The 23,611-nt window shown below is 35.8% G+C and overlaps 1 protein-coding gene across 5 annotated transcripts in view; it reads right to left on the reverse strand.

The window, feature by feature from the left end:
• Positions 1 to 23,611, reverse strand: part of ccdc141 (coiled-coil domain containing 141) — a 41,982-nt gene that overhangs the window by 11,773 nt on the left and 6,598 nt on the right. For all 5 annotated transcript variants that reach the window (XR_007185399.1, XM_048194485.1, XM_048194484.1 and 2 more), the window contains exons 4-18: positions 21,505 to 21,613; positions 20,909 to 21,162; positions 18,384 to 18,503; positions 15,241 to 15,435; positions 13,138 to 13,310; positions 12,867 to 13,008; positions 11,139 to 11,258; positions 10,811 to 11,002; positions 10,547 to 10,726; positions 10,235 to 10,414; positions 9,932 to 10,057; positions 9,656 to 9,844; positions 8,745 to 8,906; positions 5,357 to 5,506; positions 84 to 224 (exon numbers count right to left, since the gene is read on the reverse strand). Coding sequence is in view for 4 of the 5 variants with exons in the window: in XM_048194485.1 (XP_048050442.1) it covers positions 84 to 224; positions 5,357 to 5,506; positions 8,745 to 8,906; positions 9,656 to 9,844; positions 9,932 to 10,057; positions 10,235 to 10,414; positions 10,547 to 10,726; positions 10,811 to 11,002; positions 11,139 to 11,258; positions 12,867 to 13,008; positions 13,138 to 13,310; positions 15,241 to 15,435; positions 18,384 to 18,503; positions 20,909 to 21,162; positions 21,505 to 21,613 (2,433 nt within the window). In the remaining variant the exon portion in view is untranslated. The remainder of the gene's footprint in view (positions 1 to 83; positions 225 to 5,356; positions 5,507 to 8,744; positions 8,907 to 9,655; positions 9,845 to 9,931; positions 10,058 to 10,234; positions 10,415 to 10,546; positions 10,727 to 10,810; positions 11,003 to 11,138; positions 11,259 to 12,866; positions 13,009 to 13,137; positions 13,311 to 15,240; positions 15,436 to 18,383; positions 18,504 to 20,908; positions 21,163 to 21,504; positions 21,614 to 23,611) is intronic.

A 23,611-nucleotide genomic window follows, 5' to 3' on the forward strand; every position in this document is an offset into this window, starting at 1 on the left:
TAATTAGATTCTGTATAATCGAAGATTCTGAAGAAAACATAAATAAAATGAGTGAAGGTCGATTAAACGAGAGCCTTTCTTACCTGTAGCTTTTCAATGTAAACCTCAATTTGCTGGATCTGATTTTTCACCGCCTTCACGTTTCTCGACTTCTCGTTTTTCTTCATGTAGTTGAATTTCAAATTGTTGAATTTCTTTTTGAGATCTTTAAAGGACTCTTTCAGCTAAAATAAAGCATTCAGAAAAAAAAATAAAAAAATTAAATTCTGCAATAGCAAAGCATGCAAAGAAAGTGCCAAAGTGCATAAAACACATCCACAAGTTAAGAAATTTTAAAGAATCTTTTTTTCCCCCATACAAAAACATTTCAAAGTTATCACGTCTGCCATTAGGGTTTTGTTTGTTGTAATTCTACATATAGTTACAGTAACTACATGTAACGTGTAACAAGGACACTGTAAAATAAAGTGTTACCAAAAACACAAAATATATATGGAACATAAACATAACATAAATAATTTTCATTTTAGGTTGAACCATCCCTCTAAAACAACTCTCTAAATCCACAATATCAGCCTCTTTTAACCTGCTGATTATGAAATGTGTAACCAAATATAATAGCGTAATCAAATATAAGATTAGTTGTGCATGGATGTGGGGAGGGTCTCTAGCAGAGGTGTGTGGTTCGGCTGAGTCCAGGGGGATTATTTTAGAGGGATTAATTGTCAGACCGGAGGATGATTTATAGTGCAGATCCATTTCTGTCCAGCCTGATGAGCTTTTGCAATGGTGTCGTGTCTCTAAATGACAGGCTCAAGTGTCGCCCAAGGACAGCTGCAGCCCAGCTTCTAGAGCCAGTTAAAGAGGCCTCATAACTGTCCTACTGGATTTTTCCAACAGAGGGCTGTAGAGGAAGTTTCTGCTGCAGCCCAAACAGAGGGATGTGCGTGGAGGAAAGTTCAGATACAGTCATACTGTATGACTTTCACAAGGCTTAATGGTGAGTGTTAAGATCCAAACAACAACTCAAATTGTGCTCAGTAAACATTTATGGTGGCAGCTGTTTTTTTGTTTTGTTTTTGTTTTGTGGCCTTGTGATCTGTAAAACAAGAAATGAGGTGTTGCTGCAGACCAAACTGGTGAATATAACAGCATAATAAGACATTGATGGCCATCTTGAGTGCATTTAGATCCACTACTTAGCAGGAGAGCAAGAAATTTTACTTCTAGATCAACTTATCAAAAAAATAAATGAGTCAACATGACTACAATGAAAATAATAAGCTTTTGTAAGCAGAACACTGGACTTGTGAACTCACGGTGAGAGAAATAAAGTCACTTCTCCTTGCAGATGAACAGCAGCAACTGTCCAAGCTAAAATGTCAGCCTGTTTACTCATGCATATTTATGACTGGGTGGTGGTTCAGTGGGTATGACTGAAAACATATGGTGACTCACATGGACATTGAATTTGTTATTATGTTGACTCATGCATTTTTCTTGATATGAATAAGTGTTGATTTAAGTTAAATTGAATATGTAGTATTCTCTCTATTTTTTATTTATTTTTTTATACAGACAATACATTATTGTTTAACAGTTTGAGGACAATTTTATTCAGTAAAGATGCATTAAAAGTGATCAAAAGTGACAGTACAGACTACAAACATCTATTTCAAATAAATGCTTTTCTTTGAACTTTCTATTCATAAAATAATCCTTAAAAACTGCATTATGATTTCCACAAAAAATTACTGTTTTCAACACTGATAATACTAAGAAATGTTTCTTGAGCACAAATTCAGCATATTAGAATAATTTCTGAAGGATCATGTGACATTGAAGACTGAAGTAATGATGCTGAAATTTTTAAAATAGATTAAACAGAAAACAGTTATTTTAACTGGTAATAATATTACACAATATTTCTGTTTTTACTGTATTTGATCAAATAAATGCAGCCTTGGGGAGCATATCCAATCAGTTGAACAGATTTGTACAGAACTCTTTCCATATATTTTCATTTCATAAAACAGCTTTCATAATCCTTGCCCTAACCAAATCCCACTGAATTAGACAGTGAATTGAAGTGAAACCTCCCTTCAATTTTAAGCCACACTAAAGGAGGTTGAATAAAAAATTCTCACATAAAACTAGAACAAGTACGGACTCTGTAGTGCCAGACAGTGTACAGACTTTAAGTACAGCTACTTTTAGAAATTTCTTTGCTCTATTTACAGTCTTGCAGCAGTCATATATTGAAATAGCATGACATCACGTGACATAGTTAACTTGGATATGTTTAAGAAGCTTTGAATTGTACTTCTACTGAGGAGTAAGACACAGACACAAGGGTTCTGGAATGCTGATTTACTTATAGAGGCCTTGTAAGGTCACAGTTGCTTCCAAACTATTTAAATCACTTCTAAACCAGTGGTTCTCAACCTTTTTTTGACTCCAAATCCCAAATTGTCCACAACAATAGGCTCCATGACTTTGTCAGTTGTTCATGATTTAGTGGATAAGTATTAAACTTAAGGACTTTTAAAATACCTTTACTTGCATTTCAACCTGATAAAATATTTTAGAGCTTGGCATAACTAGAAAAATGTATACTCATAAAATGTATAAAAAGGTTTATGAGGTTTTATTCATTTATATGGAAATCTAGAAATCAAAGAAAACACTTGTTGAGAGGATGAATTGAAATGAAAAACATACAGTACAGTCCAAAAGTTTGGAACCACTAAGATTTTTAATGTTTTTAAAAGAAGTTTCGTCTGCTCACCAAGGCTACATTTATTTAATTAAAAATACAGTAAAAACAGTAATATTGAGAAATATTATTACAATTTAAAATAACTGTTTTCTATTTGAATATATTTCACAAAGTAATTTATTCCTGTGATGGCAAAGCTGAATTTTCAGCATCATTACTCCAGTCTTCAGTGTCACATGATCCTTCAGAAATCATTCTAATATGCTGATCTGCTGCTCAAGAAACATTTAATGTGTACAATTGTACAAAATATTTGTGTACAATATTTTTTTTTCAGGATTATTTGATGAATAGAAAGTTAAAAAGAACAGTGTTTATCTGAAATCTAATATTTTGTAACATTATAAATGTCTTTACTGCCACTTTTGATTGATTTAATGCATCCTTGCTGAATAAAAGTATTCATTTCTTTAATTTCTTTTCAAAAAAATAAAAATAAAAATTCTTACTGACCCCAAACTTTTGAACGGTAGTGTATAATGCTACACAAGCTTTGTATTTCAGATAAATGCTGTTCTTTTGAACTTTCTATTCATCAAGGAATCCTGAAAAAAAAGTACATAACTGTTTTCAACATTGAAAATAATCATAAATGTTTATTGAGCAGCAAATCAGCATATTAAAATGATTTCTGAAGGATCATGTGACACTGAAGATGATGCTGAAAATTCAGCTTTGCATCACAGGAATAAATTACTTTGTCAAATATATTTAAATAGTACACAGTTATTTTAAATTGTAATAATATTTCACAATATTACTGTTTTTTACTGTATTTTTAATTAAATAAATGTAGCCTTGGTGAGCAGACTAAACTTCTTTTAAAAACATTAAAAATCTTAGTGGTTCCAAACTTTTGGACTGTACTGTAAATAGATTTTTTTTAGCTGTTTTAGAAATATATTGAATTTCTAGCTAATTTCAATGCTTGTATTGTCTTTATTTTAATGACTTTATCTATAAAAGTCCCCTAGTGGACCTCAGACCCTTGGTTGAGAATCACTGGTCTATATGCCTGTACTTGTTCATTTAGAGAGGAAAACAGTGAGATTGTTGTCCTCTAGAGGGAGACAGAGATTATAATATTATCAAAATAGGAACAAGGCATATATATATATATATATATATATATATATATATATATATATATATATATATAGTGCTTTACTATGTACTGCTGTACAGCCAAAGCGGGGTCTCTCCTCAACCACCACCAATGTGCAGCATCCACTAGAATGATGTGACGGCAGCCACAGTACAGCCGAGCTAGACCGCTCACCACATACCAGCTATAGGTGGAGAGGAGAGAGAGAGTGATAGAGCCAATTCAGAGAATGGAGATTATTAGGAGGCCATGATTAATAAGGGCCCATGGACGGAATTTGGCAACGTCACTGGGGTTACACCCCAACTGTTTACAAGTAGTGCCATTTAATGACCACAGAGGGTCAAGACCACGGTTTAACGTCTCATCTGAAGGACGGTGCTTGTTACAGTATAGTCACTATACTGGGGCATTAGGACTTACACAGACCACAGGGTGAGCACCCCCTGCTGGCCTCCAGCAGCAACCTAGTTATCCCAGGAGGTCTCCCATCCAGGTACTGACCCGGCTCAACCCTGCTTAGGGCAACCAGTCTTGGAATACTGGGTAATATGGCTGTGGCAGTCCATATTTTCAGACCATGTGGCAACAAGATAAGTGAATGTGTCTGTTTTCCTTTTACGGAGAAACCAATTTGTGCTGTAATCAAAAATCATAAAGGACATCATGAAACTGAGACATGATAGGAAACCTATCTGATGTCCTGTGCCCTGGGAGGCTTGCAGTGTAATCCTGGGGATTGACTGTTGGATTTTGTGGTTGGAGGGCATTAAGTATGTGATAAGGGAGGAATCCTTCCTGCTATCTGAAGTGATGAGAGACAAATGGCAGGATCCCTCAGTCAACACAGGGAGAGACAAACCCTGCAGTTCACAGACTAAATTTAACAAGCTATAAATAATTCAGGGAGAGAGAGAGAATGAGAGTCAGCCACAAAAGCCCAACACAAGTGTGTTGCTGAGCCCTGGATCTGTGGGCTGGGAAAAAAAGAGTTAACACATCTTTAAGGAAAATGAAAGACAATAAGGGCTGGACCAAAATCCTTTTCCATACAGTTAAAATGAGGAATTAAAGCTTCAGTGATCTTAAAAGATAAAAAAACCATGCTAACTTCCAGAACTCAGAATGAAAACAGAACATTCACTGAAACTTAAGCTGCTAAAATTGGCTTCTTCTGTACTTCTGCAACTTTCAATGTTAAGATGAATGCATGACTGCCATTTTTGCGCATTTAAATCCACTATTACTTTATACAATACACTGCAGGCTTTGAAAAGAGGCTGTTATTGAAGGATGGGACCATTAACATCTATATTGGACCCAACAGTCTTGTTTCAAATGCACTGGGATCGTTTGCACTGGAGTCAAATTAATGGCACAGCAGCAAATAGCGCCTCCTTGAGTTCTAAGAGATAGTGGAAAAACTTATTATTGTTATATTACTGACTGACTGACATAAATACAATACTTACCTCACTGATTTCTTCCTTATGAAGGCAGAAGTGGACGTTGCTTATCAAACTTTCTTCACACTTATTAGCCTCAGCGATCCAGTCATTGCTTCCTCTCTCCAACTTGACCAGTTTTTCCTGTAACTGCTGCACTGACAACACCAGCACATGCTTTGAGCATAAAGAAGGGGGGAAAGGGATGGTCACTTGTGGCAGTTTCTATCAAAGAAACATGTATGTATTTATGTATGACAAAGCAACAAATAATCAAAAGGGTGGTTCTACAAGTTCTGTCGGCCCTGTTTACACCTGGTATTAAAGGTGCCCTAGAACGTTCTTTCACAAGATGTAATATAAGTCTAAGGTGTCCCCTGAATGTGTCTGTGAAGTTTCAGTTCAAAATACCCCATAGATTTTTTTAATTAATTTTTTTATCTGCCTATTTTGAGGCATCATTAACTATGCACCGATTCAGGCTGCAGCCCCTTTAAATCTCGTGCTCCCTAGCAACCCCCCACCCCCGAGCTCTCGACTATAAAACAGTGCATAAACAAAGTTCACACAGCTAATATAACCCTCAAATGGATCTTTACAAGATGTTCGTCATGCATGCTGCATGCATGCTTCGGATTATGTGAGTATAGTATTTATTTGGATGTTTACATTTGATTCTGAATGAGTTTGATAGTGCTCCGTGGCTAAAGTTAACATTACACACTGTTGGAGAGATTTATAAAGAATGAAGTTGTGTTTATGCATTATACAGGGAGTGCAGAATTATTAGGCAAGTTGATTTTCTGATCATATTTTTTTCCCAAGCACATTTTACCAATTCCAATCCACATCAATCTTAATAACTACTATTAATATTGTTTTTAATCATTTATAAGTGATATATAATTGTTCATGAAGGCTGGAAATGAAAAATGCCTTATATTCAGGTGTGCAGAATTATTAGGCAAGTTTTCTTTTACAGGCAAAATGAGCCAAAAAAGAGATTTAACTCAGACTGAAAAGTCAAAAATTATTAAATACTCATGAGAAGGACGCAATACTAATGCAATACTAGAAATTGCAAAGTTAAAGCATGACCAAGGGACAGCAAAATGCTCATTGGGTCAGCGGGGTCAGACAAAAACAGGTGGAAAAGAAAAGACACATGTTAACTGCAAAATAATTAAGAATTATGTGTGAAACCATCAGGAACCCTTTAGTCTCCAGCGCCACCATTTTCCAGAACTGCAACCTACCTGGAGTCTCCAGAAGTGCAAGGTCTCAGGATCTCAGAGACTTAGGTTAGCTAAAGAATCCTAAAAAATGACCCGCACTTGATAAGAATCACAAGCTGAAGTGTTATAAAATACATGAAGACTGGGTTTTAATAGGGCTTATAGACAGACAGCTTGAGAATGACTCCTGATGGACCAGCACCACATCCTCTTGTACCACTGTTTGATGAATTTATCCAGAATCTGGCAGTAAGTGTTTGAGTTCACTTTTAGTCCATCTCTTATCCTGAAATGTCTGTCTTGCAGAGATGGACTAAAAATGATCTCCAAAACTTACTGCCAGATTCTGGAAGATAAATTCTTCAAACAGTGGTACAAGAGGATGTGGTGCTGGTCCTTCAGGAGTCACTCTCAAGCTGTCTGTTTATAAGGCCTATAAAAACCCAGTCTTCATGTATTTTATAACACTTCAGCTTGTGATTCTTATCAAGTGCGGGTCATTTTTTAGGATTCTTTAGCTAACCTAAGTCTCTGAGATCCTGAGACCTTGCACTTCTGGAGACTCCAGGTAGGTTGCAGTTCTGGAAAATGGTGGCGCTGGAGACTAAAGGGTTCCTGATGGTTTCACACATAATTCTTAATTATTTTGCAGTTAACATGTGTCTTTTCTTTTCCACCTGTTTTTGTCTGACCCCGCTGACCCAATGAGCATTTTGCTGTCCCTTGGTCATGCTTTAACTTTGCAATTTCTAGTATTGCATTAGTATTGCGTCCTTCTCATGAGTATTTAATAATTTTTGACTTTTCAGTCTGAGTTAAATCTCTTTTTTGGCTCATTTTGCCTGTAAAAGAAAACTTGCCTAATAATTCTGCACACCTGAATATAAGGCATTTTTCATTTCCAGCCTTCATGAACAATTATATATCACTTATAAATGATTAAAAACAATATTAATAGTAGTTATTAAGATTGATGTGGATTGGAATTGGTAAAATGTGCTTGGGAAAAAAATATGATCAGAAAATCAACTTGCCTAATAATTCTGCACTCCCTGTACAGACTGCAAGTGTTTAAAAATGAAAATAGCGACAGCTCTCTTGTCTCCGTGAATACAGTAATAAACGATGGTAACTTTAACCACATTTAACAGTACATCAGCAACATTTAGAAAGACAATTTACAAATATCACTAAAAATATCATGTAATCATGGATCATGTCAGTTATTATCGCTCCATCTGCCATTTTTCGCTATTGTTCTTGCTTGCTTACCTAGTCTGATGATTCAGCTGTGCACATTCAGACATCCTGCCCTTGTCTAATGCCTTGATCATGGGCTGGCATATGCAAATATTGGGGTCGTACATATTAATGATCCCGACTGTTACGTAACAGTCAGTGTTATGTTGAGATTCACCTGTTTTCCGGAGGTTGTTTAAACAAATGAGATTTACATAAGAAGGAGGAAGCAATGGAGTTTGAAACTCAATGTATGTCTTTTCCATGTACTGAACTCTTGTTATTCAACTATGCCAAGGTAAATTCAATTTTTGATTCTAGGGCACCTTTAAGATGTGTTTTGGTCAATTGGATCACAAGGAAGACACATTCCCATTTACACCTGGTGTTTTAATCCCTCATTTGTCCACTTTCAACCAATTCGGCCCTATTTACACCTGGTATTAAGATGGGTTTTGGTCGATCAGATCACAAGTAGACGAGGGAGACACATACCCGTTTACACCTGGTGTTTTAATCCGTCTCTTTTGTCCACTTTCAACCACTTCTGTCCTGATTTCTTTGAGGGGAGGGTCTATGAGAGGGTAATGTTTGGGTTTTTTTCAGATCTTTAAATCTAATGGACAAAATAAGCGTGTACAATTTACATATGGGTCTTCGACCACATAAGCGTTTACACTACGAAAGCAATGCGTTTTCGGCTACCTCCGGATATGGTCAAAAGTGGACAAACATTTTTAGACCTTGTTTACACCTGTATTTAGTGACATCCACTTGTGATCCGATCAACCAAATGCTTATTAACACCAGATGTAAACCAAATGAGCCTATGTTGTGTAAAGAAAAGTTCAAAAAGTCTGGTTCAGGTAAGGAAATCGAAATAATGCATGGATTATTTGAAGATAATGAGGGCATGCAATATTGTTAAGCAATCAACGCACCGACTGCTGCACAGTGCTGGTGAGGTCTGCACCCAGAGAGAGGGCGAGCTTATACAAATGGTGGATGTGCCTCTGCTTCTCTTGGTGCTGAGTCAGCTGAGTCCTGGCCTGATTGGTGTCACTGAACACAGTCACTGGTTCTGTGTGTATGATGGTATCCAGCTAAAAAAAAAGTAAAAACAATTATTTATGCTTAGGCTACAAATTTCATAATATAATGTAATGTAATACTGAAAATATATATTTGTCTACAAAACTTAAAACAAAAAATTAAATTAAAATGATCATCTTTAATGAGCTGGCCAAGGTAGTTAAGGTTATAAAAAAACAGTAGTAATACTATGTCCAGCATAGTAGTAACATTCTGTACTTGTTTAGTACTGTTTAAAACTATTAAATTATTACTACTATTTCTACTACTATTATTAGTGTTTAGTCCAGTGTCTTAGTCACAATTTACAGTTGTCAGGATGCAACTTGTCACGCTGGTTAAGAGAATGAACAGAGTGTGTGCAGCTTTGGTGACTTTGAAGATGCTTTTAATTTTTCTTCATCACTATTTCATTCTCATACTTTTATTATTAAAGGCAGAGTAAGCAATCTCAGAGAGGCTAGCAATCATTGGATGAACTTTTTTTTTTTTTTATCCTGAGATGTCCAAAAATGAAATTTTTGTTTTAATATTTAAACTACTTCTATTATTGATTTCTATCAAGATGTGAAGAGTTTCAACCAGTATAACAAAAAGTGTTTATAAAAAAAAATACCCATCTTTAATTACTCCCAAACTGTGAAAATATTAATAATAAAGAATGAGTAGGTGTCAAACTATTAGTGCATATCAATTCTGATTTTTAAATCCATCACAATCTCTAATTCTTTAAAGTTTTCTGACAGAAATGGGACTTTACCTCTTGATAAAGCTGATGAAATTTACCGGCCATACTGAGAACGGTTTCATACTCTCTGATTTTATCTCTGACACGCTGATGTAGCTGCAGAAGCTCAGAAACGTTCTCATTCTTCTCTTTTACCGGTATCCCTTTCAAGCCGAGCAGCTCGGATGTCTTAACCAGGAATTCCACCTCTGCATTCAGTTGCTGTAAAAGTTTGAAAATTTAGGTTAGTTGTAAAGTTGCTAAAACAAATCATAAGTGCTAATGAGAAAGCAAAACGTCTTTTCTCACCAGGAATTCTGGCTTTACAGCATTAAATTTCTCCTGTAGTTTAGACACAGACTGAGGATCACCCCCCAAATCAACCTTTGATGCTGGAGCAAAAATCTCCTCCATTGCCCTTAAATCATGAAGAACCTGCAGACAATTACCAAAGAATTGAGGGCACTGAACAAAGGTCTATTAATAATGTTTTGTTGTGAGAAATAAATGTGCAGCCTCTTTAAAAGCTGTAATAATTAATTAAAATAATATAGACCAACATTTCACAACTTCCCATATTTTGATGTATTTCCAAGTGAAATCCCAAGTTACCTTTTTAAGTTGATCTTTACATTTTTTCCATTGCTTCTTCACAGATTTTATCTGACTATAATGAAGTTGCCAGGATGTCCACAAGTCTGCTAGTTCAGATTTCTTCTTGGTCAATGTCTCCATATATTTTTCTACAACATGCTCTGCTGCTTTAACGTTTAGATTCAGGCTGCCGCTGATCTGCACAGTAAAATAAATAAATAAATAAATAAATTATATATATTATGTTTTAAACCCCCAAGACACTGCCATAGATTTGTAAAGACCACTGATTGTTAAACTTGTGTTAAAATGCTCTACAAAGTTTCTTACCATGTTAGAGGAGTTAATAAAGTTGTTGCCGAGATCCTGCATGGTGAAAAACCTCTGCAGCAGTGACTGCCACTTAGCGTCCAACATTTCCTTCATGGATGCACCTGCTCCTTCATTTTCCTCCTCTTCCTCTGGCTTGTTCTTGTAGCATTCCTGGAGCATCCTTATCTGCTCCTCAACCTGTGCCATCACACAAAATATCATCATTTGAATATTGGCCTTAGTCTAACTGGGTACTTCATTACAATAAATATATAACCATACCTCATCTGCACAGCGCAAAAAGTCCACATAGGGCCTGAGGCTCTCCACATGCGATGATATGTTCCTCACCAATGTTTTCATCTCCTCTGCCAGAATTGAAGCTTTGTTAGACAACTCGACTGTCTCTGAGGATTCCAGTCCCTTTAGTTCTTTTATAAAACCAGCTATAGCCTCCGATTCTCTCATAGCATCCTGCAGGACAAAACACAATTCAGAGAAAGACCTGATTTACAATGAGTAGATCTTCATAGCACTTTTACAAACTTTTTAGGGGTTGTATAAAATGATTAAATAACAAAATTCACTTTGAATTTGAGTAGGAAGTCACCTGAGACTGTGAGAGTAGCTCAACATGCTTGTTAAGGGTGTCCTCAGCCTCAGTTAGAGATGAACCAGGCTCTGTGCTGGTAGAGAGGACACTGTTGCTACTCTTAATCCAAGCAGAGACCTGTAGAGATTTAGAATTTTGAGATGGATCATTGAGGAAATATATACACTTTTCTACTTTACAAGCTACTGTAAAGTATTAAGTCACATTTATTGACATATTATAAACAATCTAGTGATGCATTAAAAAAAAGAAAGAGTTTAAAGGGTTAGTTCACCCAAAAATGAAAATTCTGTCATTTATTACTCACCCTCATGCCGTTCCACACCCGTAAGACCTTCATTAATCTTCAGAACACAAATTAAGATATTTTAGTTGAAATCCGATAGCTCCGTGAGACCTCCATAGGGAGCAATGGACACTTCCTCTCTCAAGATCAATAAAGGTACTAAAAACATATTTAAATTGGTTCATGTGAGTACAGTGGCTCAATATTAATATTATAAAGCGACAAGAACATTTTTGGAGTGCCAAAAAAAACAAAATAACGACTTATTTAGTGATGGCCGATTTCAAAACACTGCTTCATGAAGCATCAGAGCATAAATGAATCAGTGTATCGAATCATGATTCAGATCGCGTGTCAAACTGCCAACGACTGAAATCACGTGACTTTGGCGCTCCGAACAGCAGATTCGACACACTGATTCATTTATGCTCCGATATAAATCGTTATTTTGTTTTTTTGGCACTCCAAAAATATTCTCGTCGCTTTATAATATTAATATTGAACCACTGTACTCACATGAACCAATTTAAATATGTTTTTAGTACCTTTATTGATCTTGAGAGAGGAAGTGTCCATTGCTCCCTATGGAGGTCTCACGGAGCTATCGGATTTCAACTAAAATATCTTAATTTGTGTTCTGAAGATTAATGAAGGTCTTATGGGTGTGGAACGGCATGAGGGTGAGTAATAAATGACAGAATTTTCATTTTTGGGTGAACTAACCCTTTAAGGGTGAATCTCAGGAAAACATTAGGTTAAATACATAAACTAATAAATCAATAATTTTTGCATTTCTTTAGTTTAATCAGCATACAGGCAAGAGAAAATATAACTATGATCACAATTACAATTGTATATATATATATATATATATATATATATATATATATATATATATATATATATATATATATATATATGTATATGTATATATATATATATACACATGTATATATATATATATATACACACACACACACACACACAATGTTTTAAAATATTATTATTAATCAGCATATTTAAACAGCAAATAATAATAATACATTTGATTTTTTTTAGCATGAAGGCAACAGCAATGGCAACAATGGTGTATAAATATGTTATATAAATTATTATTATTTTTAGGTGGAGAAATGTGCCAACAAATTTACATATTTTGTGACATTAAGTAAATAAATTTGATTTGTTTTTGATCAGCATAAATAAAAAGTCAACAGCAAATATTAATGAATTACATTTTTGCATTTGATTAAAAAGACAACAGCAATTACCACCACGGTGTATAAATACTTTAAATTATGTCTTATAAATTATTAGTATTATTATTTATTACAATTATTATTAAATGATGTGCCAAAAAATTATGTTTTGATGCCCTCAATTCTGTCTTATTAGAGTCTTAAAACAGTGAAAAGAGAGACTTTCACACTTTTCTATACCTTATCCACCAGTTCTTCAAATGAGGACACCAGCTGCTGCCTTTTGCCTGATAACGCTCTGTGGGCATGACACTTGTGGCTCAGAACCTCAATTCTCTCTTTGATGTATCCCAGCATTCTTTGTATCCCACCAACTTGGGCACTAACAAACAAACACAGATGCCTGACACTGCACAGAACATTCAAATCCACTGAAAACCTGGAGTCTGGATATCTGCTGTGATAAGGTCTTTTTTTAAAACACTGTAGCATCTGCTCTTTGTCTTCTCACCTTTGTGGGTCGAGCTTCTGAAGTAACAGCTGACCTCTCTGAAGAGGCTCGCTGGATGAGTCTTTTATACTGCATGAAAACTCTTCATGTTTCCTAGCCAGCTCAGGTAATAACAGAGGTTGAGTCTTCAGATCCTTTATAGCAATCTCTATGGTGCCCAGCACCTCGAATGCCTGACGACAAAAATATATAATGTCATAAAATCCTTTGTAAGTCTTGTAAGTAAAACAAAATAACAACTTTATTCAACAATATCTAATGATGGCCGATTTCAAAACACTGCTTCATGAAGCTTCGAAGCTTTACAAATCTTTTGTATCGAATCTGTATTGATTCAACTGTATTGTATCTGATTGTGTATCAAACTGCCAAAGTCACATGGACCATTGAAACTTCGAAACGCTTATGACGTAACGGAGCCTTGTTTACCGAAATCATGTGACTTTGGCAGTTGATACGCACTCCGAACCACTGATTCGAAACAAAAGATTTGTAAAGCTTCGAAGCTTCATGAAGCAGTGTTTTGAAATCACCCATCACTAGATATTGTTGAATAAAGTCGTTATTTTGTTTTTTTGGCACACAAAAAGTATTCTCGTTGTTTCATAACATTAAGGTTGAACCACTGTAGTCACATGAACTGTTTTAAAGGTGCCGCAGAACGTCTTTTCAAAAGATGTAATATAAGTCTAAGGTGTCCCCTGAACGTGTCTGTGAAGTTTCAGCTCAAAATATCCCATGGATTTTTTAAATAAATTTTTTTAACTGCTTATTTTGGGGCATCATTAACTATGCACCGATTCAGGTTGCGGCCCCTTTAAATCTCTCGCTCCCTGGCCTCCCGAGCTCTCGACTATAAGTGCAGTTATACAGTGCATAAACAAAGTTCACACAGCTAATATAACCCTCAAATGGATCTTTACAAGATGTTCGTCATTCAAACTGCATGCATGCATCGGATCATGTGAGTATAGTATTTATTTGGATGTTTACATTTGATTCTGAATGAGTTTGAGGCTATATGGTCTGTGGCTAACGGGCTAATGCTACACTGTTGGAGAGATTTATAAAGAATGAAGTTGTGTTTATGAATTATACAGACTGCAAGTGTTTAAAAATGAAAATAGCGACGGCTCTTGTCTCCACGAATACAGTAATAAACGATTGTAACTTTAACCACATTTAACAGTACATTAGCAACATGCTAACGAAACATTTAGAAAGACAATTTACAAATATCAATAAAAATATCATGATATCATGGATCATGTCAGTTATTATTGCTCCATCTGCCATTTTTCGCTATTGTCCTTACTTGCTTACCTAGTCTGATGATTCAGCTGTGCACAGATCCAGACGTTAATACTGGCTGCCCTTGTGTAATGCCTTGAACATGGGCTGGCATATGCAAATATTGGGGTCATACATATTAATGATCCCGACTGTTACGTAACAGTCGGTGTTATGTTGAGATTCGCCTGTTCTTCTGAGGTCTTTTAAACAAATGAGATTTATATAAGAAGGAGGAAACAATGGAGTTTGAAACTCAATGTATGTCTGAAATCTTGTTATTCAACTATGCCGAGGTAAATTCAATTTTTGATTCTAGGGCACCTTTAAATATGTCTTTAGTAGCTTTCTGGACATCTGAAAGTGTTAATTATCTTGCTGTCAATGCAGGCCTCACTGAGCCATCAAATTTGATCAAAAATGTCTTAATTTGTGTTCTGAAGATGAACGAAGGTCTTATGGGTGTGGAACGACATGAGGGTGAAGTAACTAATGACAGAATTTTCATTTTTGGGCGAACTAACACTTTAAATGATTTATACTTTATGATTTATTGCAACAATCTCCATAAATCACTCTAATTTTTCCTCTCTCTCTTTTCTAACCCACACTCAAATTATTACAATATACATCTCCACTAGGGGGTACTACCTTCAACAAAAAAAATATATGATACACAAGTCACTAAAGTGTGGTCAGAAGAAATATAGCCGCTGAAGTGTTTACCAAGAGTTAGGTCTGTATCAGCTCAAGAGCTATGCAAACCTCAACTTAGTCAAAGCATGTGAAGTGCTACTACATTACAGTGCGTACTTTATTAGCACTGCTGTAAAAGGCATTGCTCTCCTGCAACTGAGCCAGACGATTCATCATGAGGCTCCAGAACTGCTCGTGTGTAGTTTTGAGGTTCTCACTCTTCTCTGACAAGCGCTGAAGTTGTGTGGACTCATTCGAGGAAAGCAAATCTGATGCCTGCTGTAGTAACCTCTCGACCAGCACACCCCAGTCCTGAAGGAAGATACAGTGTGAAACACAATTCACTGATCTAAAGTGCAAAAAGCTTTATTCCTAAGAACAAATGTTATTATTTGCGCAAGTCCTGATATGAAGTATATATGAATATGAAGATTATTTTTGTGTTGTAATATTAGCAGCTATTTCTGTAAGGGTATCAGATTTTAAGTAATGTGCTGTGGTCAAGCTTAGACACTTAAACTTTATTAATTATAACTTATTCACACAATGGAAAGAGGATTAACAGTACAGAAATAGAGATCTAATGTTACTGTAGCTGTTGCTCAGTGGGGGATTTACCTTACATGTTGATGTCAATTTAATTTTAAAAGTTATATAACACCATACACATTTCTGTAATTATATTAAATTATTTATTAAGTGAATGTTATTTTTTTATCATTTAAGTATTTATTAAATTTATACAATTATTATTCATTAATTAATGTTTACTGATGTCTGTACTCCCACCAAAATGTCACATCCTGATATCTGACTTTTGATAGTAAAATAGTTGATTGAAAGTGCAAATTAATATTGCAAAAACAGGATGGAAAAGTGATTTTGTGGACAAAGACCTATACACTAATTACAGATTTAATCAATTAAAGGTCCCGTTTTTCGTGTTTTTTTTTAAGCTTTGATTGTGTTTATAGTGTGCAATATAACATGTGTTCATGTTTCGCGTGTAAAAAAACACAGTATTTTTCACATAATTTACTTATCTGTATACCGCTGTTTCCACTGTCATAAAAACGGGCTGATGACTTCCTTGTTCTATGAAGTCCCTCCTTCAGAAATACGTAACGAGTTCTGATTGTGCCAGCGGTTCCTGTGTTGTGATTCGACAGCAGCTTATCGCTCCTTGCCCAGAAAGGTCACGCCTCTTACCATAATGTGGAGATGCACGCGCTCAGTGTTATTGTAAACATGTCTTTAATTTTACCCTATCAATTTGAGCCGGAATCAGACCCGGTGATTGGACTGCGGGATGAAATTAACAGCGTTTCGACGACATGGCGACAAACACACTCTACAAATGCAACTCTTGTGTATTCCTGTGGGCGGAGGTTAGTCAAAAAACTGTTTTAGTGACGTCATTAAAGAAGGAAGTAGAGGGATGTAGTCCAAACTGGACGTTCGATGTAGGCGACTTCTGTTAAATAAAATATCTCGCTTGGCATTGAACTTTGAGCTTTAAAATTTTACAGATTTTATTTATACTCTAACAACAACATTACACACTAACTAAAGTTTGAAACATGGGATCACGAAGTAATAAAGATAATATATATATAAATAAGATATTTATAGTATAGGTATAAAAACATTTTAGTAGGCCTAATGAAAGTAAATGAGAAATAATGCAAAGGAAAGTAAATTTTCTGAAATGTTGTGCTTTCTTGCGCTTGAATGTTAATATGGCCCTCCTATGAGGTGTCAATCACAGAAATGGCCCCCCGCCAATTTGAGTTTGAGACAGGATTAGACCTTAGTTCAATTAGGACATTTAAGTAGCTTTTATAAACATGTCTTAGGAAAAACATTACTGGTGTGCATCTTGAGACAAAACAATGGCACTGACATATTTTAGGATATGCCAGATCAAGATGCTTAAAACAGCTCAAACATGCATTTTAGTCTAGGACTAGGCTTTAGCCTTGTCTGTGAACCCAGAGGAATATGTTTTGTTTTAAAACATTTTCAAGAGCGAAATAAAAAAACGCCTTAAATATTCATAATAAATTGACAGGTTTTTTGTAGCAGTCACCTGAAACAAGCAAACATATCAATATCCACTCAAACAAAAGTATTTAAAGGGGATCTATTATGCCCCTTTTACAAGATGTAATATAAGTCTCTGGTGTTACCAAAATGTGTCTGTAAAGTTTCACCTCAAAATACCCCACAGATCATTTATTATAGCTTGTCAAATTCACCCTTACTTGGGAGTGAGCAAAAACACGCCGTTTTTGTGTGTGTCCCTTTAAATGCAAATGAGCTGCTGCTCCCGGCTGATTTCCAAAAGAGGGTGGAGCTTTAACAGCTTGTGCTTTGGTTGCTCAACAACAACAAAGCTGGTGAATCTTACACAGCCAAAATGAGGATTGTCAGTAACAGTGATCAACTTTACATTGTTCAAACTGGAGTTGGACACTGATGGAGAGACTCCTTCGTTTGTGAAGCAGTCCGGCGTAAAATGGCGGCATGGCAACAGCAACTCTTCCTCTTCTCTAAAGCAGCCAAACATGGCTGCTAAGATGTTGTTTATGCTCTAACAGCAACATTACACACTAACTAAAGTTAAAAAAGTGAAATCATAATCAACCCCCGCTTAAAAATATTTAAAATTTATCAGTTATATCAGTTATGACATTTACTCATTGTATTGTGGGGGAAAAAAATAATTAATACATTTCCCATCTTGAAAAAAAACAAAAACAAAAAAACCCCAGTGAATTTAATATTTTAACCAATATATTAAAGTGTAAATATTAAATATATACATGCTGATTCATAACGCTCTGAAGCTTCATGAAGCAGTGTTTTGAAATTGGCCATCACTTTATAAGTCGTTATTTTGTTTTTTTTTGTTGCACCAAAAATTTTCTTGTCGCTTTATAATATTAATATTGAGCCACTGTACTCACATGAACTGATTTAAATATGTTTTTAGTACCTTTATGGATCTTGAGAGAGGAAATATCATTGCTCCATATGGAGGCCTCACTGAGCCATCGGATTTCAACTAAAATATCTTAATTTGTGTTCTGAAGATTAATGAAGGTCTTACGGGTGTGGAAAGGCATGAGGGTGAGTAATAAATGACAGAATTTTCATTTTTGGGTGAACTAACCCTTTAAGGTACATGTGATTTATTTTAACTGTGAACTTAAACCTTGGAAGCCAAATATTTATTGAAAAGTCTAGTGATCTCTTACCTTGGCTTTCTGTTCAAACTGTTTGCATTCATGTAGTAAGTCCTCATTTTCTGACAGAGATGAACCCAGCTGACTGTTTTCCAAGAGCAAAGTAGTCTTTTCCTTAAACCATTGTGTTACCTGTTTAAAAGACGCAACACTGTGAGAAATGTGAGACCTCAAGTGAAAATGCATATACTTTGCATTTTTACAATTTACTTTTATTTATACAAAATTATAATTACAAATGATCAGCATGAAAAAAAATAGATCAAAGTAGAAAAATGTCATATTTTATTATTTGGTATGTCTTTAATGACAACAGTATAGATCTGACATGAATAAACCCTGATGATCATGTTTTCCAGCATGATTCGTGTATGTTCTAAAAAGCTTCAAAGGAAGAAAAACATCTGACTGTCAGGCTTTTTTCCCCTTCAATTATTTTTTATTTGATAATCTTTATTATTATTTGAGTCACAGTGGTTCAATTCAGCAGTTTACATTTAATAATTCAGAATTTTACATTTTTTATTATTTTAAATGTAACATTGTTATTCAAAACATTAGTGAAAGCAGTAAGAGGTTTTCCAAAGGGATCATATCAAACACAAGCATGTGCCCTGTCCCCTCTCAGCATGTTAAGTATGCTGGCCAGTTATTTTAGTTCAACATTTTTAAAAGGCAGCCGGTCATCAGCGTGTTTTTGCAGAGTGCCTTTGAGCATACTTGAATAACCTTTACCATGTGAGAGTTTGTACAATCTAAAGTGAACACACAAAAAGCCACTTATGAAAATTATGACTTTCACTTTAGCAATATTCATCATATCACATTCATTACCAAGCTATTCATTGCACAATGGCAGTAAGGTTACTTATAGGCTTCAGTGAAATACTTGATGTGGAACTCATATTGTGGTGACAGATTTTTTCAGGATTGTGACTGGTTTCTGGAGAACCCTTTATGGAGCACAGGCAGACATTTTCTGCTATAATTTTATCCTGTTGTCATGTGGTCAATATCTTAAAGAAGCAATCAATAAATGTAGTAAATGAAAATGAACAGAAAATGAAAATGTTTCCAAGCCGATTACTGAAAAATAGGTAGGAGTGCCTCTTATATTCTTCTATTGCAAGTCCCAGTGCAGCTGATTGCTTATTTTCTTTTACAGATTTTTTTTTTTTTTTTTTTTTTTTTTTACTTAACTTGAGATGCAATATGAATTAAAGCTGCAAGCAGCGATGAAAGGGTCCTCGCACCTGGGCTCACCGCCACCCGGTGGCCTTAGGAAAACTGAACGGTGGGCAATATTCATTTAAGCAGATAAATAGAGGAGAAATATGGCATGGTCATTTTGATGCACCACACTTCTTGCTGCCAGCAGGTGGCGCTTTGACTATAACTGAATATTGCCATGTTGATGTCTTCAGGCCAGGACTATTATCAAACGTGAAGTTTGGAGCAAATCGGACATTGTATGCCCAAGTTACCACAACTTCCTGTAAATCGCATATATTAGCACTTAGCCTAGTGTTGCATGATTTGACGTGTTTCTAACATTTTTGGTACTTTGTGGCATATTTAATTGTGTTCTGGGAGTGAATTACAGTGTAAAGCATGACATTTTCTGTTGCCAGCAGGTGGCGCTATGACTAACTGAATATTGGCATATAGATGTCTTCAGGCCAGGACTCTTATCACACATGAAGTTTGGGGCAGATCAGACAGTTACAACAGCTTCCTCTTTCATGGCGAAACATCAGACTTTGTCAGGCCGCCACGTCAATGAAAACTCAAGATCTTAGCAAGTTAACATTACTAAGGCCTTAAGATTAGACAGACCAAATATTATGTTCATCTGGTTAAATGTCAATGACGAGTTAATCACAGTGTAAAACATGACATTTCCTGTTGCCCACAGGTGGTGCTATGAGTGTAACTGAATATGGCCATGTAGATGTCTTCAGGCCAGGACTTTAATAAAACGTGAAATTTGGGGCAGATCGGATACTGTATGCCCGAGTTACAACAACTTCATGTTTCATGGCGCAACATCAAACTTTATCAGGCCACCATAGTCACGCCCTTCAGTGAAAACTCTAGGAGGAGTTTGTTAAAGTAAAATGTGTGGAAATGTCAAAATCTGCCAACATTTTGTTTGCAGAGAAAATTCAAAACTATCTCACTTCCTGTTGAGTTTTCAGATTTCGCACCCATGGGCTTTTTTTGTAGGTATTGGGCTGTTACATCTATCTACTGAATGTCATACCTGTACGTGAAACGTAGCGCTTAATTGAAATTTTGTAGGTGGCGCAATTGAGCCATTTTGCCACACCTAATTCTGAAACCCATATCAGGTGTAAATTTTCACCACTTCTGATGCATGTGCAAAGTTTCATGAGTTTGAGCATGTTTAGGCCCTTAAAAATGCGATTCATCTCGGAGATGAGGAAGAATTGACCGAGCAATTACAATAGGGTCCTCACACCATCGGTGCTCGGGCCCTAATAAAAAACACTTTGTTTTCTGGCAGAGTGACTTACCTCCTGTTCCCGTTGCTCCCATTGGCAAATGCGGGAGATTTTTTCCAGCTCATGCTGCTGTTGTCTCATGCAAAGGTCCACTTGCCTGCGTCTGTCCTGCAGAATCTCCATTAGACCTTCAACCTTTCCAAAGCTGCTCCAGGCCCCATGAGAAGCTCTGCCATACTGCAGGGCCTTCTCGGACTGGAAGTCCTTCAAAAATTCCAGCAACTCACGACTCTTATTCAACACCAGCATTGACTTCTCTAACATCCCTGAGGATAGAGCACAAGCTTTGTAATATATTGGTGTGTTTTTACTCTACAGTGTCTATGACAGATGACAAAAAGCTCTATGCACACTTATTTTGACGTTCATACAGTATGTGCATGGCTCCTATGATGATGATCTCATTATAGTGTTTTTTACTGTCAATCTAACAAAACTTCCCCTACCGATTTTGCTCTTGTTGCTAGGGTGTTGAGTGCATCATTATGGTGGTTGCTATGGTGTTTGGGTTGCTGTGAGTTACAAGGGTGCTCAGAATGGGGCCTATGGTTACTTAGTTTGAATGACAGACAGACAGACAGACACAGCTGGAGAACAAACATTCTTACCTCTTTTAATACTGCTGTGTCTCTGAAGCAATTCATTCATGTTGTCTGCAGTGGTCGACTTCCGGCCAACACTCTGAAACCCCTCAGCTTCATCTATCCTGATGGCAAACTACAATCCAAAAAGATTTTATATTGTTATGAAATATTATTACTGTTTAAAATAATTGTATTAATATATTTTAAAATGTAATTTATTCATGTAATCCTTCAGAAATCATTCTAATCCTAAAACATTTCTTATTATTATCAATGTTGAAAATTATGTACTGCTTAATATTTTCAGTGGAAACCATAACATTCACTTAGAAAATGTTTTAATTCACTTAAAAAAAAACATAACATTTCACTTAAAAAATGTTAAGTGAAAAAAATATGAATGTATTGTATGCAACAAGAACTGTACACAACAACAAACACGCGACCTGTGTATAGTCCAGGTTATATGTGAAAATATTGTTCACTTTTTCATAAAAGCATGAAATTTGGTACACTTGTTCAGTTTGAGGCCCAGAACATTTTCAGAAATGGAGCCATCGCAAAAACGCCTCGTGGTCGCCATGGCATAATACATAATTTGGTTATGGTGAAAAGTAAAATGGTCGCCATGGCAACCACGAGGCGTTTTTGTGATGGCTGCATTTGTGAAAATGTTCAGGGCCCCAAACTGTACAAGTGTACCAAGTTTCATGCTTTTATGAAAAAGTGAACATTTCATCTCAAATTTTGCACGTATCACTCTGTAGCCAAATTACTCTCATGAGCTTTTTTTTTTTTTAATTCATCTGTCTAAAATACTTGAATCATTGGTTTGAATCAAACTGTTGTTTGATTAATATTATAGCCATGTCTGACTAAAAATGAAGAAAAATGTATCTATAGGTTTATAAGATCCGTGTTACTGAATGGTTGCTCACGTCACATGAGTTTTGCTGTGGTACTTTCATAAATACAAATATCAAAATAGTACTGTTTTTATGGTTTGCATAGAATCAAAATATTGATGTGGAGTTCCTACTAAATCAATTGTTAATGGAATTACCATGGAACAACAATTGTAAAATCCCTTTTGATCTCTGAGAAAGAATGATATCTGAGATCTGGTATGTGACATTTCTTTCAACATCTGCTTGGAAACAGTGTGTGTACTCTGCACGACCAGTTTCTGGTGAATGACAACTCCATCACGTTACATAAATGATAGCAGCAACCTTCAGCGAATGAATGCAGTTGACTATGTACATCATCATAACAGTAATTTAGCAGGAAGCAAGTATGTTGAAATGTTAGCAGCAAAACAAATATTGTTCTGAAACAAGCGCAACATTTGTTATCTGCTTGAGTTTACTTGCAAAACCACCGCCTTCGACTTCATTCAAAACATCCCCATGTGACCTTGATGAGTCATCTTCTTTTATCTAGAATATATAACTGAAGCAGATATCAAAGTGATGTGACTAAGTTGCTTCAGATCGCTGAAGATACAGAGAAACAGCTGTTCACCATAAAAAAACAAAAACAAATATACAACATTGCATGTTCAATATCAAATTACGCCATGGTTTCCAACTTCAAAGCTGTAAAAACAAAAACCATCATTGTTTTGTACAGTACAAAGTGTGTTGTACTCCCTGCGGAATGTTTAACCATCAGAGACCGAGCTTTTTGTTTTTCTTTAAATTGTTTTTAAAAGCTGCTGGTTATGAAAATAATGTTACTTATTGTTTGGAAAATGTTGCAAAATTATCACAATGGGCTTTAAAGTTACAACATTTCACTGTTGTTATACCCAGTGCCCCCTATAGTTACTTGGACACTTAAGGACACATTTCTCTTTGCATTTTCTGCTTAAAAAAAACAAAAAAACATCTTAAACATGCATAAGCTGCTTTGCTTGTCTTAACTGGTCTTTTAAACAGCTCGTAAACAGCTCTGTACAGACTTCCGAAGGGTCCCAGCAAGTGGATGGTTTATTTTAATGGCATCCCGAATCGCATCTGAGGATTATGTTTGTTCAGAGCATTTTGTTTTGTGAACGAGTCACAGTCTAATGGAGAGTTTGCAAAGAAACTTTTGTAGACAGATCAGGCAGCAAACTGTACAGGATCTG

Source organism: Megalobrama amblycephala, linkage group LG6 (genome assembly GCF_018812025.1).
Source record: "Megalobrama amblycephala isolate DHTTF-2021 linkage group LG6, ASM1881202v1, whole genome shotgun sequence".
NCBI lineage: Eukaryota > Metazoa > Chordata > Actinopteri > Cypriniformes > Xenocyprididae > Megalobrama > Megalobrama amblycephala.